A 15,614-nucleotide genomic window follows, 5' to 3' on the forward strand; every position below is an offset into this window, starting at 1 on the left:
GTTTGATGGTAAGGTCCCAAAATTCCGTTTGGATCTCATTAGACCATGAACTTTTCATTCATGTCACTACATATCTTTTTGCAAACACCTAATATAATTTGATATGGGTTTGTTTCAGAAATTACTTTCTTCCCACTAGTCTTCTATAAAGTCCAGTTTTGGGGAGCATCCAAGTGAAAGCTGCCCCATGGATAGTTTTTCCTTATCTCAGGACCTTACCACATTAGAAAACACTCCATTTCTGAGACTGAAAATGATTTTGAACAGGTCCCATCACATGACGTTTGCACCATCCTATCAGAATCCATCAGCAAAGCATCACAGAAACAGATTATTTGCAGATGGAATCCTAATTGTGTTTTTTGAAATACCATGGATTCTTCCGTTGCTGAAGCACTGTTTTTGTGCCTCTCATTAGTAACAATACTTTTTAAAAGGTAAAAGAATGATGTAGGGGGTGTTATGAATAGATTGGGAGGAGCCAACCTTCTGTGGTGTGATGAGTCAAAGCAAAGTATTTTCAAATCATAAGAATCGTAATAATCAGGTGTGATGAAGAATGCATCTGGTCTTAATACAGTATGCATCCAGTCCTGAAAAAATGGGATGCATACTGATATAAACAGATTATATCCCAATGTGATAAGGTCCTCAGTTGTAGATCCTTCCAATTACTCCAGTGTTACCAATGGCTTCTTGATTGTTGCTTATTTTTTATCTCCTCATATAGCTTTGCTGGACAGTTTCCTCTAAGCGAAGCCACATTTCATATTCTTTCCATTTTGTAAGAATAGATTTAACAGTGTTTCAGGGGTATTCACAGTTTGGATTTTAATAACTCAATTCTCACTGGTGCTTCTGCACAACTATATCCCAGACTTGTTTTGATAGCTTCTAAGTGTTCATGATACTCTTTGTTTAGATACACTCTTCAACAAAATCAGGGGTTTTCCAGAAAGCCCCAGGAGTATTTAATTTTAGATCATGTAGCAATGGAATTGCATCCAACTGGACGCCATTCAACTACTTATGTGATTTCTGAAGATAATTGGTTGCACTAGACATTGTTTAGGATGGCATTGCAAAGCAAGTGAACATGTATGCTACTAAGTGGCAGAATGTTTTGTTTGCTGAACGTTTAAGGCACAAAATATTTTGGCATGTTGACAGTGTTGAATATCTTGTATACACTAAGTAGTAACACTGCCAGTTACATCTATTTTTGTTCCAGGCTGTAACAGAACAAAATGTAGACGAGTTAAAAGGAGAGGGAGGTGTAGATATGTCAAAGTCTCTTGATCTATTTGCTCTTTTGTTTCCATCGCAGTCCATACATTTAAGATAATACTTTAACATTTTTATACTTGTTTTTGTATTTGTACCATTCTGTTATTAATCACCTTCATTCTTACTTGAGAAAGTGGGATATCAATATAATAATCAGCAAAAATATCATCTATTAGATTTATAGGGCATTTGCTCAGCATCTCCCACTGACATAGATTTTTTGCATGAAGCCTCCCTCTCCTGTCCTCTTAACAATTTAATTTTATTGAAAGTAGAGAAGCAAAGAGATAACATTTTCTAGTTCGAGAAACAGTACTGGTCTTTCAGGACAAACACAACTTAGACCAGTGTTTCTCAACCTGGGGTCCCCAGATGTTTTTGGCCTACAACTCACAGAAATCCCAACTAGTTTACCAGCTGTTAGGATTTCTGGAAATTGAAGGCCAAAAACATCAGGGGACCCCAGGTTGAGAACCATTGACATCGACCCTTGTGAGGCACAAAATAAACTCTCCATCATACAATGTTGTTAAGCTTTTACAGAACTACATCCTGCTTTTGTAATATTGCTGTTGCTTATCTTACAACTGACAACCAGCTGCACATTTTAACTGTCTCTGTGTACTTGTGGAATTATACTATTTCACTCTCTATAAAAACATATATGTTATGTGCAATCATCGACCTATATATTCTGCATCTTTACCTCATATTTAAACCTTCCTTTGGAGAAAAGAGATGAGTAAAACCTGCAATGCTGTTGGAACAGCATGTAGAATATTAGGTTAATTGACAATGTGTGACCCCATCTACACTGCCATATAATGTAGTTTGAAACTGCATTGTATGGCAGTGTAGATGGGGTCTGCACTGCAATGTCTATCAAGGCAATAATGGCTGGGTGTGTGATTAAAAAAACCTATTTGATCTTCCTGCAGGGACAGAGAGTTTAGAAGAACATTTTGTCATAATTCAGGCAATAGGTTTTCTACTGTTTTCATTTAAAAAATGTGTGAGTTTAGATTAGAACATAATTGTGGTCCTGGAATTGCCTCCTTTAAACATTCAGTGTCTTCTCACTATGAGTTTCTCATTCTCTGAGAAACTCACAGATCACATTTACAACCATCATATTCCTCTAATTCTTTATTAGTATTTACTCAGGGGTCCTGTCTTCCATCTCCATATTGTATCTTCAGTCTAGATGCTCAGTTGCATATATGCCTTCAAACAACATTGGCCAAGTCATTCTGAAGTAAGAAAAATGGATCAACTAGGGACCCCACTTAAAGAGGATATTCCCAAAACACAACTTTCCTACTGTCAGCCTTTTAAGCAAGCCAAACATGCAGTAGTACAACTGGTCGGAAAGTCCGTGTCTATTTTCTGTCTCTACAAAGCCTCCGTCCCTGATCATTTTACCATCTTGTTCCTTTCCCAACTACAAATATGTTGAACTTTGACCTGCATCATGACTTTTGGCTGTATTAAATGAGGGATGATGGGACTTGTAGTCCAATACATCAGGAGTCCCCACATTGGGAAAGACATTGGCATGCTTTCTTTGGATGGAATGCTTTTATGAACAGCATAACCTTGTACTAAATATGGAAATCTCCTTTAGATTTTACTCCAAGATTTAAAAAAATGCAAAGGTAAACATATGAACAGGAACATGTGTTAAAGTAATGATGGTTCATCTGAGCAGCAGGGAAATCTCCACTGTATTCTCATCAGCTGGTGAAACACTTTTTTTAACTAAAATCTTCAACATCAGTCTAGTCGTATACAAGACATACACATATGGATGGATGGAAAATTCAAAAGGGGTATAAAGATTTTTTATTAATGGGTCAAATAGCTACTCTTTCAAAAAAAGATGTGTTGATGTTCCTGGGACTGGCAGCTGAATACACGACTCTAATCCCCAATGGAAAAAAAGGGGGGGGGACCCCCAGAAAACATTGTTCTAAAAAGAACTTCAGAGGATATTAGGAACTGTTCAATATTAAAATAAAGGGTATGCTTACTCACATAAGTGATCAGGGCCTTTCAGCACAAGGCGTACATGCCGACTTCCGTAGGGAATAGCAACCACAGTGTCATCCACTGAATGGGGGGAAAAGAGGGAGAGGGAAGGCAAAACCACACATGATCAACAAGCAAAGGAAGCCCCCGGTTTCCAAACAAGCAGTAAAAACAGTTCTTCATGGGAAAATTGCAAGCCAAGTTTTTGACCACCTAAAAAGATAAACACTCAAATGCAATGAACTCTGAAGGAAAACCAAATGTGAAACTATCATGTCCTACCATTCATAGTCATCATGCACATGATCTCCTCATGTTAAAAAGAAAGCTATCGTAATCACACTGGGTCTCTTTCTTTATGATAAACATTTGCTCCCCTTAAAGAACAACCTTTGTGCAAACTTCCTTCTCACCAGTCCAAATATGCAATGTTAAGAAATGTGCATTAAGGTCGTAACAACTTTTTTGCTGAAAATGAAAACATTCTCTTGTAAGAAAAGTGGTGAAATATTAATTTGGTTGGGATGAGATATTTATTAACAGAGTTCAATTAACACATTGCTGAGTTGATTCAGAAAACGTTCTGAGGATGGAATCCAGGAAACCTCACACAGGGTGATGAAGAAGTGTTGAGAAAATAGAACAAGCCAGGATGAAAGAATGAAGCGCAGATGAAAGCAGGCAAAGGATGAGATGGGTGAGAGCAGTAGGCCCTCCAGTTTCTAGGGGCATAGCACTCCTGCAAATAGTGGGGAAATGGCAGAGGAAAGCTCCACTGTATTTTAACCTCAGAAAACATCTCTCTAAGTCCTCCAGCATGATTCTATGGTCAGCATCTAATGTGTTGGATACAATAGCAGACATATAGTCCAGGCTTTAAATTTTTCTATATATGAGCTACACTTTGTATAGATATATGCAGAGGTCGATGAACCTATAGCAGGAGTTCTTTAGGAGGCATGGGGCTGAAAGACTACTTGTTTAGGGGAGAACTGTCCTTTTTGGAGGGTTACAGGAATGCAACTTCTTTATTTCCATATCCCCCCCCCCCACACACACACACACTTTTTTCAGGCATTAGTTGGGCAGGAGAAGCTGGGAGCTTTTGGGGCTGCAAAAACAGGGTTTCTTGGGAAGTCAGTGGGTCCTATGTTGTCCACCAGATTTTTCATCAGTGTAAAGCAGTGGTTCTCACTCTATGGTCCCCAGATGTTTTTGGCCTTCAACTCCCAGAAATCCTAACAGCTGGTAAACTGGCTGGAATTTCTGGGAGGTCAAAAACATCTGGGGATCCCGGGCTGAGAACCATTGATCTAAAAGTTAAGAGCACATTGATGATACAAACTCTTCTTTGCTATGAGTTTTGAGACACAATATGCAAAGACATTAGGCAAAGAGCTTAATAACCCAAGCTGTTTTCAGTGTTGTCAGCCGCATTGAGTCTTGTTTAAGAGAAGAAGGGAGGATATAAATAAATAAACAAACAAACAGTATCTGTTACTTTAAGGAAATGTCATGGCATTAGAACCAAAACTCTAAATGCTACCATGGTGCTCTATAAAAGATATATGGTGCTTCTTTATCCCAAAGTCAAGACCTGGCTTTTTAAAATTCACTTTATCAGAGTAGCCAATGAAGCAGACATTGAGACCATTGTTTGTTTCCACAATATATATTGGTTGAGGATCCAAGAACAGTATAAGTGCGGGGTATGTGAATGGCTGTAACCATGCAGAACAGTGGTTCTCAACCTTCGTAATGCTCTTTAATGCAGTTCTTCATGTTGTGGTGACCCCATACCATAAAATTACTTCCATTGCTACTTCATAACTTCAGCCCTTAGGACTGTACACGTTTGTGTGACCATGTTGTTCTTCAGACTACAAACCGTCCCTGAGTTACAAATGACTCCTAGTTAAGAACTGGGCTGAGACAACACACACACAGAGAAATCTCTCCTTCAGAAGGAAAGTTCACCCCTGAAAGGGTTATCAAGGGGGAAAGTGTCCCCACTGAAGTTTTATCTCCAATTCTTGTTTCCAATTTTTTCAAAATCCAATTCTCACAGGGACGGAATGTAAGGTAACATCTTCTGAACATGGGCACAGACAGCAAAATAAACACCACAGGGATGTTAATCCTTCCTTATGCCATTCAAAGCTAGTATATGTATATGTGTGTGTGTGTGTGTGTGTGTGTGTGTGTGTGTATGTGTATGTGTATATGTGTATGTATGGCTGGAGTTACACTTAAGAAATGTACCTATTCTGACTTACATGCATACTAAACTTAAGAAAAAACCTACAGAATCTATCTTGCTTATAACTTGGGGACTGCCTGTATATGCTTAAGAGGTGCCTCTGCCTCCAAGTTCCTCCCCATTACTCTCTCTGCCCTGTGCCGCCAGAAGAGGAAGAGGAGAAGGAAATATAGGAGAAGGACCTGAAGAAGTGATCCCTTGTGCAATGGCCGTTCAACCCCCATAGGGGTCACAACCCACAGGTTGAGAACCGCTGATGTAGAAGGAAAGTCTGACTCACATTTTGAATTCTGGTTACTGCATCTCAAAAAGATCCTCTATAACTGTAGAAAAATGACTCTATAGCGCTACAGTATAGAAGAACCAACCAATCAATCAATCAATCAGAAGGTTGAACAAAAGGTAGAAAAATAATGGAGGCTTTTAATTCAAGGGAAAATACAATAAAGAAAGACTGCAGTGGAGTGGAAAAAATGGTAAATATGTTTTTCCTCCTGACCCATAAAACTAGAATCCAGGGTTATTCAATGAACCTGAATGGTGAAAGACACAGATAGATAAAAGGAAACATTTATTCACTGTTAAACTATGGCATTCACTGGCAGAAATTGTGGGATAGAATACACGAAATATTTTAATGCATTTAAAGTTTTAAATAAGGTATGATCTGTAAATTTGTAAATACCAATTTTGCTACCATACAATGGCATATGCTGAGATCATGCTTCAAATTAAATAAAGTTGAATTTTTCATTTAGCCTTTCTGCCTCTTAAAATTGGATTGATTTTACCTAATGGTCAAAAAACACATGCTAGATGCCAAATTTCCTTCTATTTTAGTCCGAGTGAATCACATTTTAAGACCTTTTTGTAATTTCAGAGAATGACAGAGAAAACTACTTTACAGCACCTTTGATTGTTTGCAAATACATTTTACCACATTTTTTCAAACATTTTAAAGGGGTCAGTGAAACATTTGCTGCCCTTGTAGTACAAAAATAGGTTAATAAAACTTAATGGATTGGGACTGCTGAAAATAGAAAGCCTATGTTTACCCACAGGTCATCTGAAGTGCAACCAACAGCCAACTTTCTATGTTAACTTTATAAAAAAAAAAAACCCAGTCTGCTCAACACCACCATAAGGGGCTTCTGTTCTTCCTTCTCCTTACTCCCTTGTGAAAACAGATTTGATGTTCACACTATAAAAAGTCCTGCTCTTGCTTTCTTATGGCTTTAAATGTTCAACTCCAGCAAAGCCAGCAAACTGAGTTATGATGCATCTTTTGAAGCCAAGTTGTTGAAGCCACAAAGTAATGTTAGGTTCTCCGAGTCATATAATTGTCTAGATTTTCTTAAGCATCAACAGTAATCTAACTAGTTTGTAAATGGAATGATAACGTCGACATGGTCCGATTGAAGGCTGAAGCATGAGGTTTTTAGACAAATGGATCTAATTTACTTATGTTTTAATTTTTATAATGTATTTTAATGATGTATTTTTATAATTTTAATTGATTATATGTACTGTTTTTGTTTTATTATTATGTTCTTGGCATTAAATGTTGCCAACTGTGTAAGCCGCCCTGAGTCCCCCCGGGTGAGAAGGGCAGGGTATAAATTCTGGAAATAAATAAATAAATAACTCTTTTTGCCTTAACCAAGCCTTCAAGTAAATAAATAATTTCTGTATCACAAAACTCTTCCAAATCTACAGTTTTATAAAATGTCTTGCCTCTTTTGACCCTTTGATATTTGGGAGGAATATGTATAGGTTTGCCTAAACAGAAGAGATAACAGAATTCGCTTATAATCATTTGGAATATCAGGAAATTAAAAAAAATCTCTTGTGACTTGAGACGAAGTAGTTTGGAACCACTAGAGAAGATTAGGCTTGAGACAAAGCCAAAAATAGAGGTAAGTTCAAGAAAGTTGTCTTTTTTAATCAGCAAATACCAGCATATTTACTCAAGATTAGACAGAAAAGGGCTATTTATGTGTATGCATATAAACATTGAGATGGATAAAGAATAAAAAACAGGAGATGCCTTTGAACCAAGAGTGGTAGCAGAACAGAGATTGTATTGAATTAAACTTGACTATTCAAATAATGCTGGAACACCACACAAGAATAAACATTTTTATTCCTAAACCCTATTGTATTCAAAACGGCTTATTCCAATAGTGGTTAATTGCTCTGATATCATCAGTAAGACAGTAAATCTTTAAAGATGATATTCAAGGTATTAATCTTTAAAGTTCAGCCTAAGACCCAGAGTGAATTCACTACCCCAACAACATCAGAGCTTTCAATCCACATTAGTTTATAGTCATACACAGTGCATGCAGTTACATATAATTAAACAACAATTCCTATAAGAAGTAGGAAACATAACCAGCGATGAGTGATAAGCCATGGGAGTTACGGTCAAAAAATAGCTGGAGAAACATAATGTCAGCCCTGGCATACAGTATTCTGTTGGATAAAATTATGTGCAACTTTTAAAAAATCCACCACATTTATTCATTTCACTGCTGGGTAGAAGGAAATATCATGTTGGTTTTATAGTGTCAGACTTTTAATTCTCCCACAAGACCATGGCAATGCTCCACGATGATACTGTTTTTGGGTTCTCAATCAGAATACATCATGGAAACAAATGCTGGGTTCACAATCCCCTTCACTGGTTATTCTAACAAACTGGGTATTGAAAAAGCAGGTGTAGTCCCAATGAATTATTTGTTTAGACAAGTGGTAGGGGAGACTCTAAGACAGTGATTCCCAGGTGTTTTGGCCTTCAACTTCCCAGAAATCCTAACAACTGGTAAATTGGCTGGGATTTCTGGGAGTTGTAGGCCAAAACATCTGGGGACCCACAGGTTGAAAACCACTGCTCTAAGAAAAGGGGAGCACTTATTAACTGAGTTTAGAAACAAGAGCATAAGAACCTCTTATGGAGAGGTACATAAGAACAATGGGTTCGTGGTATATATTTTTTTTAAAAAAAGAAGTACAATCAAGTTCTCAATTTTTTCCTAATTACGTTACGTTTTGGACTGCTACAAACTGAGATTTGGTTGCAGGACTCTGCATGGATTCCAAAATTTGTGTATGCTCAAATCCCAGTACATATGGTGTTGTAAAATGTTGTCCATTTTATAAAATGGCAAAATCAAGGTTTGCTTTTTCATTTTTTTCTGTATACTTCCAAGCCAAGCATGGTTGGATATAAAATTCATGAATTCAGAGGACCGACTTTAGTGGCATTTCCATTTATGTGTTTAAGAGGAAACAAAAAGGCTAAGTGGTAGAGCCTGTATTGCATTTGTATTTATTATGTATTTTTTTAAATCTAGCGCTTCAAGATTGCATCCAGTGTTGCAATAATACTGAGCAACATGGGCATAGGAGTTGTGTTATTAAGTATTGCACTGGAACCTCATTGGATGAATAGAATTTTTGTGACAGTGAATATGTGTCAAATTGAATATACAATTGTTGCTTTATAATATAAATATATAATAAAACTTTATTTATATACCGCCCTATCTCCCGGATGGGACTCAGGGCGGTTTACAGTCATAAAAGCAAACACAAACATTACATAACAACATAATATTAAACAAAGTAAAACAATACAATTACAATACAAAGTAAAACAATACAATTATAACAATAAATCACACTTACACTTTGCTGATTATACACACTCACACAGTAGGCCCTTGGTATCCATTAGGATTCTGTTTGGGGACTCCCACCACATGGATGCCAAAATATAGGGCAGAGCAAGTACAGCGGTTAAACAGCCAGCTATAGAAGATCCTACTGACCAGAAAGTTGGCAGTTCAAGCCCGGGTTGGGGTGAGCTCTCAGCATTAGCCCAGCCTCTGCTCACCTAGCAGTTTGAAAATAACAATGTAAGTAGATAAACAGGTACTGCTTTGATAGGGAGGCAAAAGGTGCTCTGAAAAAAACATGCTGGCAAAAATCTGACCAGGAAAGGTGTCCATGGACGACAGGCTTCTCGGCATGGAAAATGAAATAATGGTACCTCCCCATGGCCAAGTCAAGCACAGCCGGATGCCAGAGATGAAAAGAGGGAAGCCTCACCTCTGTTTATGTACAGTCTGTCTTTGTCAATTGTATAATGGCATTGAATGTTTGCCATAAATGGAGCCGTAATTTGCTTTGAGTCCCCTTGAGGTGATAAGAGTGGAATATATATATATATATGTGTGTGTGTGTGTGTGTGTGTGCACGTGCGTGTGTTGATGTTTAAGTCCCATTATATACAATGGAAGCAAAATGGTGTCCCTTATACGAAATGACAAAGTCAAGGTTTGATGTGTTTGTTTTTTTTTAACATTTTCACGACATGAAAAGTAGAATCTATGGGTACAAAATCCATAGACACAAAGGGCTGACTGTATATAGACATACACTGCCATTGTGGCTGCAATGTTCAATTGCAGTTCGCTCCATAGAACACAGGAAGAAATTCTCAAGCTCTTGACTTTGAGGGAAAGTGGCAGGGAGTGGAGATGGGAGAAAATCAATCACTTAGGGGTTCCCCTGCAAAATTTCCCACAACTGTAAACTTGTTTCATAAGCAAAAGCAATAAAACCCCATGTGATATGTTTTTGGTGGCTGCAGAGAGGGAGCCCAGGTTGTTGAAGTGCCAAATCTTTCAAATAATCTTTCATTTTTATATGCAAGAAGGGGCATGAACCCAGGTGTTTCCCCTTCAGAAGAGTGTAGGAGGGAAGTCGTGGACACATCTCTCCTCCCCCTACAATCCCTACTGCTGTTTTTCTGCTCCTCACACCTCTGGGACTGATATCCCAAACCTGAGGTAGTTATTTCCGCTGCAAGTGTTACCAGTTGAACACTCCATATAGTTTCCCCCCAATTCTGATCCTGTTTTCTACCCCAACCCCCGCATCACTGCCATTCACTGCTATTCACTCTCAGCAATGTACACAGAGTGGGAGGACAGAATTGAATGCAGATACAAAGAGAAAATGAATTCAATATGATGAAACCAGCAGTGTGTTTGGAATGTCTTGGAGAAAAACACATTTCCAGCATATTTTTGGCAAAGGAGTTGCTAATTCAAAAGCGCTAAGGAAAGGAATCCCTGAAGTGCAGCAGGATGTCTCTGGTATCTTCCTGCTACCTGCTTCACAGATGTTCCTCTCCAGGCACAAATTCTTGTGCGACAGTGTAACAGGGAAAGAAAAGCAGAAATTATCCAGTAGCCAAAGGTTGTTTACGTCATGCATGCCTTGTTGCATGGGAAGATAGCTATGGCATTGGGGAGGAAGGAGCCTGGGAATGAAAGCATCAGCAACAGGCTAAGGGTTAAAGAATCGAATTGACCAACATCATGACCTTCCAAAAAGAACACACTAACCCCATGCTAATGAACAAATGTGAACAATGAGGTCTGGTTTACTTTGGTAATTGGCCAGACACAAGACTGTCCTCAACTCCCAAGGGGCCCTGTGGCAAGCACAGGAACCTTATAATGTGGTATATGAGTCTACACTGCCAGATAATCTAGGATAAGTAGATAATCTGGGAGCAGATCCTGGGATATAATAGTAATAGTAATAATAATAATAATAATGATAATAATAGTAATAATAATAATAATAACTACTTTATTTATATATTGCTCTATCTCCTTGAAGGGACTCAGGGCGGTTTCCAAAGGTGCAAAACAACATACAATACTTAATACAGTACAACAAATTATACATCAATTAAAACACAGCAATTTCAGTTAAAACAAGTTTTAATTGTGCAAAGGCATCAGCGTTGAGTCCAGGAGGACCCCCAAGCTGCGGACCTGTGCCCTCAGCAGGGGTGCAACCCCGTCGAGCACAGGTTGCCACCCAATACCCTGATTGGTCCCAGGAGGACCTCTGTCTTGTCTGGATTAAGCTTCAACTTGTTAGCCCCCATCCGGTTCGACACAGCTGCCAGGCACTAGTTCAGGATCTGGGCTGCTTCCTTGGAATTCGATGGAAAAGAGTAGTAGAGTTGGGTGTCATCTGCGTAGAGATGGCAGTGAACTCTAAAACTCCAGATGACCCTACACAGTGGTTTCATGTAGATGTGTAAGAGCATGGGGGATAGAATAGAATCTTGCGGGGCCCCACAGGTTAAAGGCCAGGGGTCCGAGCAGGTATCCCCCAGCTTCACCATCTGGGTGCGATCCCTCAGGAAGAAGTGGAGCCACTGCAGAGCAGTGCCCCCAAGACCCATTCCCGAAAGCCACCCCATGGGCTTCCCTGTTGATCTATATGATGCAAAGGATTGAATGTATACATGTACTCACATATCCCTATAAATCAAGGAGGCACGTGAATATGGAAATCAATAACTCTGCTCCCTGGAAGCAGGGGAAGGGAATCATGGGTATATATTAGATATATACATTGATCCAGAACATCCTTACTGGAATTTGGGATACAATTCAATTTCAGTTGGGTTTAATAAAATGTAATACCATTGTCAACCTAGTGATCAGAGAATCATACCTCCAGACATTTGAAAATGTGAATATCTGCATACATACAATGAACATAAAATAAAAATGATGACAGTATGCTTTCCAGAGGAGGATGCCAAGATAACCAACTATCCTATTGTCCACCCATTCACAGCCATTCCACCATGATCAAGAGCTCAGGACACACTTTAAAAAAAAACCCAACATTTTCCCCCTAGAAATCACAATTAAAAGTTTTTAAATGCATTAAAGCCATCAGGCATCTAAAAGAAGTGCTTTCATTTCAAAACCAGAGGAATATCATGTGTTAAAACAGAATTGGGACTGATATAAGAACTAATTACTTTGCAGATGCAGATTTGGCTTTGGAGCCAGTTAAATGGTATGTGCAAAGAATGAGGAGTAAAGTAAAGATACAGAGAACAGAGACAGAAGCAAAACAAAATGAGTTAAATATGTGTCTGTGTAAAACCTGTAGTTACTAGTACAACTGTCATATGCATAAATAAACTAATTAGAAATGTTTATTAAATTCTAATGAATAAGCAACTCTGTGAGGAAGAGATGAGGGAAAGACTTATGCTTACATCAAAGAAGGGGGGAGCAGGAGGTAGTGACAAGAAGACCCTCTTGGGGGAAAGTGAATTCACCACTATGGTAGACCATGTTGGGAGAGGGTGTGTATCTAACGACCGGGGAGCCCCCATCGAAGTAATTCAGGGGAGGGGAGATATGGGAAAGGGAGGCACAATTTAATTTGGCCTAGGGTTGGAAAGAGAGTTCTTGTAGATTTAAAATGGCCTTCCGACATAGTAAAGACACAGGTTCGCAGTCTCGGGGTTTTCCTGGACTCATTGCTGAGCCTGGAACCCCAGGTCTCGGCAGTGGCCAGGGGAGCATTGGCACAACTAAGACTTGTGCGCCAGCTGTGCCCATATCTTAGGAAGTCTGACTTGGCCACGGTGGTCCATGCTCTGGTTACATCCCATTTGGACTACTGCAACGCTCTCTACATGGGGTTGCCTTTGAAGATGGCCCAGAAGCTCCAATTAGTACAACGGGCGGCAGCCAGATTAATAACCGGGGTGGTTTACAGGGAGCGTACTACCCCCCTGCTAAGCCAGCCCCGCTGGCTGCTGATAAGCTACCGAACCAAATTCAAAGTGCTGGTTTTGACCTATAAAGCCCTAAACGGTTCTGGTCCAATCTACTTGTCCAAACATATCTCCTCCTATGAGCCAGCAAGATCCCTAAGGTCATCTGGTGAGGCCCTGCTCTCGGTCCCACCTGCCTCACAAGCGTGGCTGGTGGGAACGAGGGACAGGGCCTTCTCGGTGGTGGCTCCCCGGCTGTGGAACACCCTCCCCAAAGATATTCGACAAGTCTCAACCCTTTTGGGCTTCAGAAGAGCCCTAAAAACATGGCTATGGGCCCAGGCTTTCAAGGAATAAATGATAAAGACGACATGGATGGACCTATGGATATAGCACGAGGTTTTTTGGATGAACGGATCTGATCAAATGTTTTAAATTTATATATTGTAATTTTATATTGTATTTAATAGTTTTAATTGATTTTATGCATTGTTTGATTGTTTTTATGTGGGCATCGAATTGTTGCCATTGTTGTAAGCCGCCCTGAGTCCCTTTGGGTGAGAAGGGCGGGATACAAATGCTGGAAATAATAAAAATAAATGTGAAAACAAATCTAGCTTTGTTGACAACATTTTGATCTTTTCTCAGGACCACAGAGAAATATGACATGTTATGAAGGAGACAATGATTGATCCACGAGGAACTTCAAGACTCAGGACCTTTCCACACAGCTGAATAAAATCCCACATTATCTGCTTTGGACTGGAATATATGACAGTGTGGACACGGATAACCCAATTCAAAGCAGATATTGTGGGATTTTCTGCCTTGATATTCTGGGTTATATGACTGTGTGGAAGAACACTCAGTGGGAATTTAAACCCACTTATCTCTAGCATAAATTCAGTGGTATCCAATAAACCATCTTAGTTATTTCTACCTCACCACAGGAAGTACTTCCTCAAGAATATAAAGCTGTCCTTCCAGTTATCATCCCACCTTACACTAACAGAACTATCCCATCTCTGGTGGTATATATGACTGTTCAGAGGATTGCTGTGCCAATGAAGGGTGTGTCTTAAACTTACTAGCCAGGAGGCTGATCTTTGAGACAGTCAGAAAGCTTCTTTAAACAAACTCCCTGCAGTGTTCCCCACACAAACCAAATATAAAGAGATGGAATATGATACACAACTCAAGTGGCCCCACACACCCTCATCTGAAATTGCATGCTAGATTTTTTTTTAGGTTACATCAATTTGTCTTTCTAAATTCAGAATGTGAAACCAAGAGACATGGGTACACACATGTACACATAAGTGAAGCAAATGCAGATGCTGTGCTCGTATTTGGTCAGAGAGGATGACAAGCTAAGTGCTAACAATGAAAAAAGAGGATTAATGGTACTAGAAGTTACATTGCGGCCGAGGTGTAACAGTCACCCCTTTTCTGATAGAACTTGCCCTTAGCAGGTTTAAGAATTAAGGCATCAATGTTGCTGGGTCACAGATCCCATCAGTCCATGCCAGCCTATCCAAGATTAAGGAATGTGGGTTGCTGCAACCCAACAAGACCTGGAGGGCTGCATGAATCACACAGATTCATTAGAGCAGTGTTTCTCAAACTGTGCTCCTCCAGATGTTTTGGACTTCAGCTCCCATAAATCCCAGCCAGTTTATCACCTGTTAGGAATTGTGGAAGCTGGAGTCCAAAACATCTGAAGGAGCAAAATTTGAGAACCACTGCATTAGAGGGATGGCAGAAGTGCTAACACCACTCGCTTTATCCTGTACTTCCAGATCCCTCTTTGCATGATGAGTATGTGAATGTGAGTCTAGCACAAGCCACATCTACACTGCCATATAAAATCCAGATTATCTGCTTTAAAATGGATTATATGGCAGTGTAGACCCATAATACAATTCAAAGCAGATAATGTGGATTTTATGGCAGTGTAGACAGGGCCGCAGCAGAAATGAAGAATTTCAGGGGAAAGCAGCTAGAAAATGAAGAGTACATCAGCCACTTTCCCCTCATGTTCCCCACTGTTATAATGTTTTGTTTTATTCTGTTTATTCTGTTTATCTCCCCTTCGGGGAGATGGAGACGGGGTACAAAAATAGTTATTATATATTATTATTTCCAAAGTCTGCATGCAGAGACTGTTGCTATAAAGCTTGGTGTAAAAAAACAGCATTTCCCCAGCTGCACCATTTTATGTTCTTGCGTTCTACAAGGACACCATGTTCTTGTAAGTCCATTCTTGCTTTGTGCTCTTACAAACATGAGGTAATTGTCTTTAAGGGCCCAAATACTGCAGTTTGCATGCCACACAGGCAAATGAAGTAAACGCTTGCATCTATTTCACAGCTCTCTGTTTCTTGTCTGTGCGATCATTCAACAGGTGCAGCTTTTTCCATCACT

At 39.5% G+C, this 15,614-nt stretch overlaps 1 protein-coding gene across 2 annotated transcripts in view; it reads right to left on the reverse strand.

Moving 5' to 3' along the window:
- adamtsl1 (ADAMTS like 1) overlaps window positions 1–15,614 on the reverse strand; it is a 671,866-nt gene that overhangs the window by 192,233 nt on the left and 464,019 nt on the right. For both annotated transcript variants that reach the window (XM_062971884.1, XM_008103489.3), the window contains one exon: window positions 3,322–3,396. In XM_062971884.1, the coding sequence (XP_062827954.1) occupies window positions 3,322–3,396 (75 nt within the window). The remainder of the gene's footprint in view (window positions 1–3,321; window positions 3,397–15,614) is intronic.

Source organism: Anolis carolinensis, chromosome 2 (assembly GCF_035594765.1).
Source record: "Anolis carolinensis isolate JA03-04 chromosome 2, rAnoCar3.1.pri, whole genome shotgun sequence".
Classification (NCBI taxonomy): domain Eukaryota; kingdom Metazoa; phylum Chordata; class Lepidosauria; order Squamata; family Dactyloidae; genus Anolis; species Anolis carolinensis.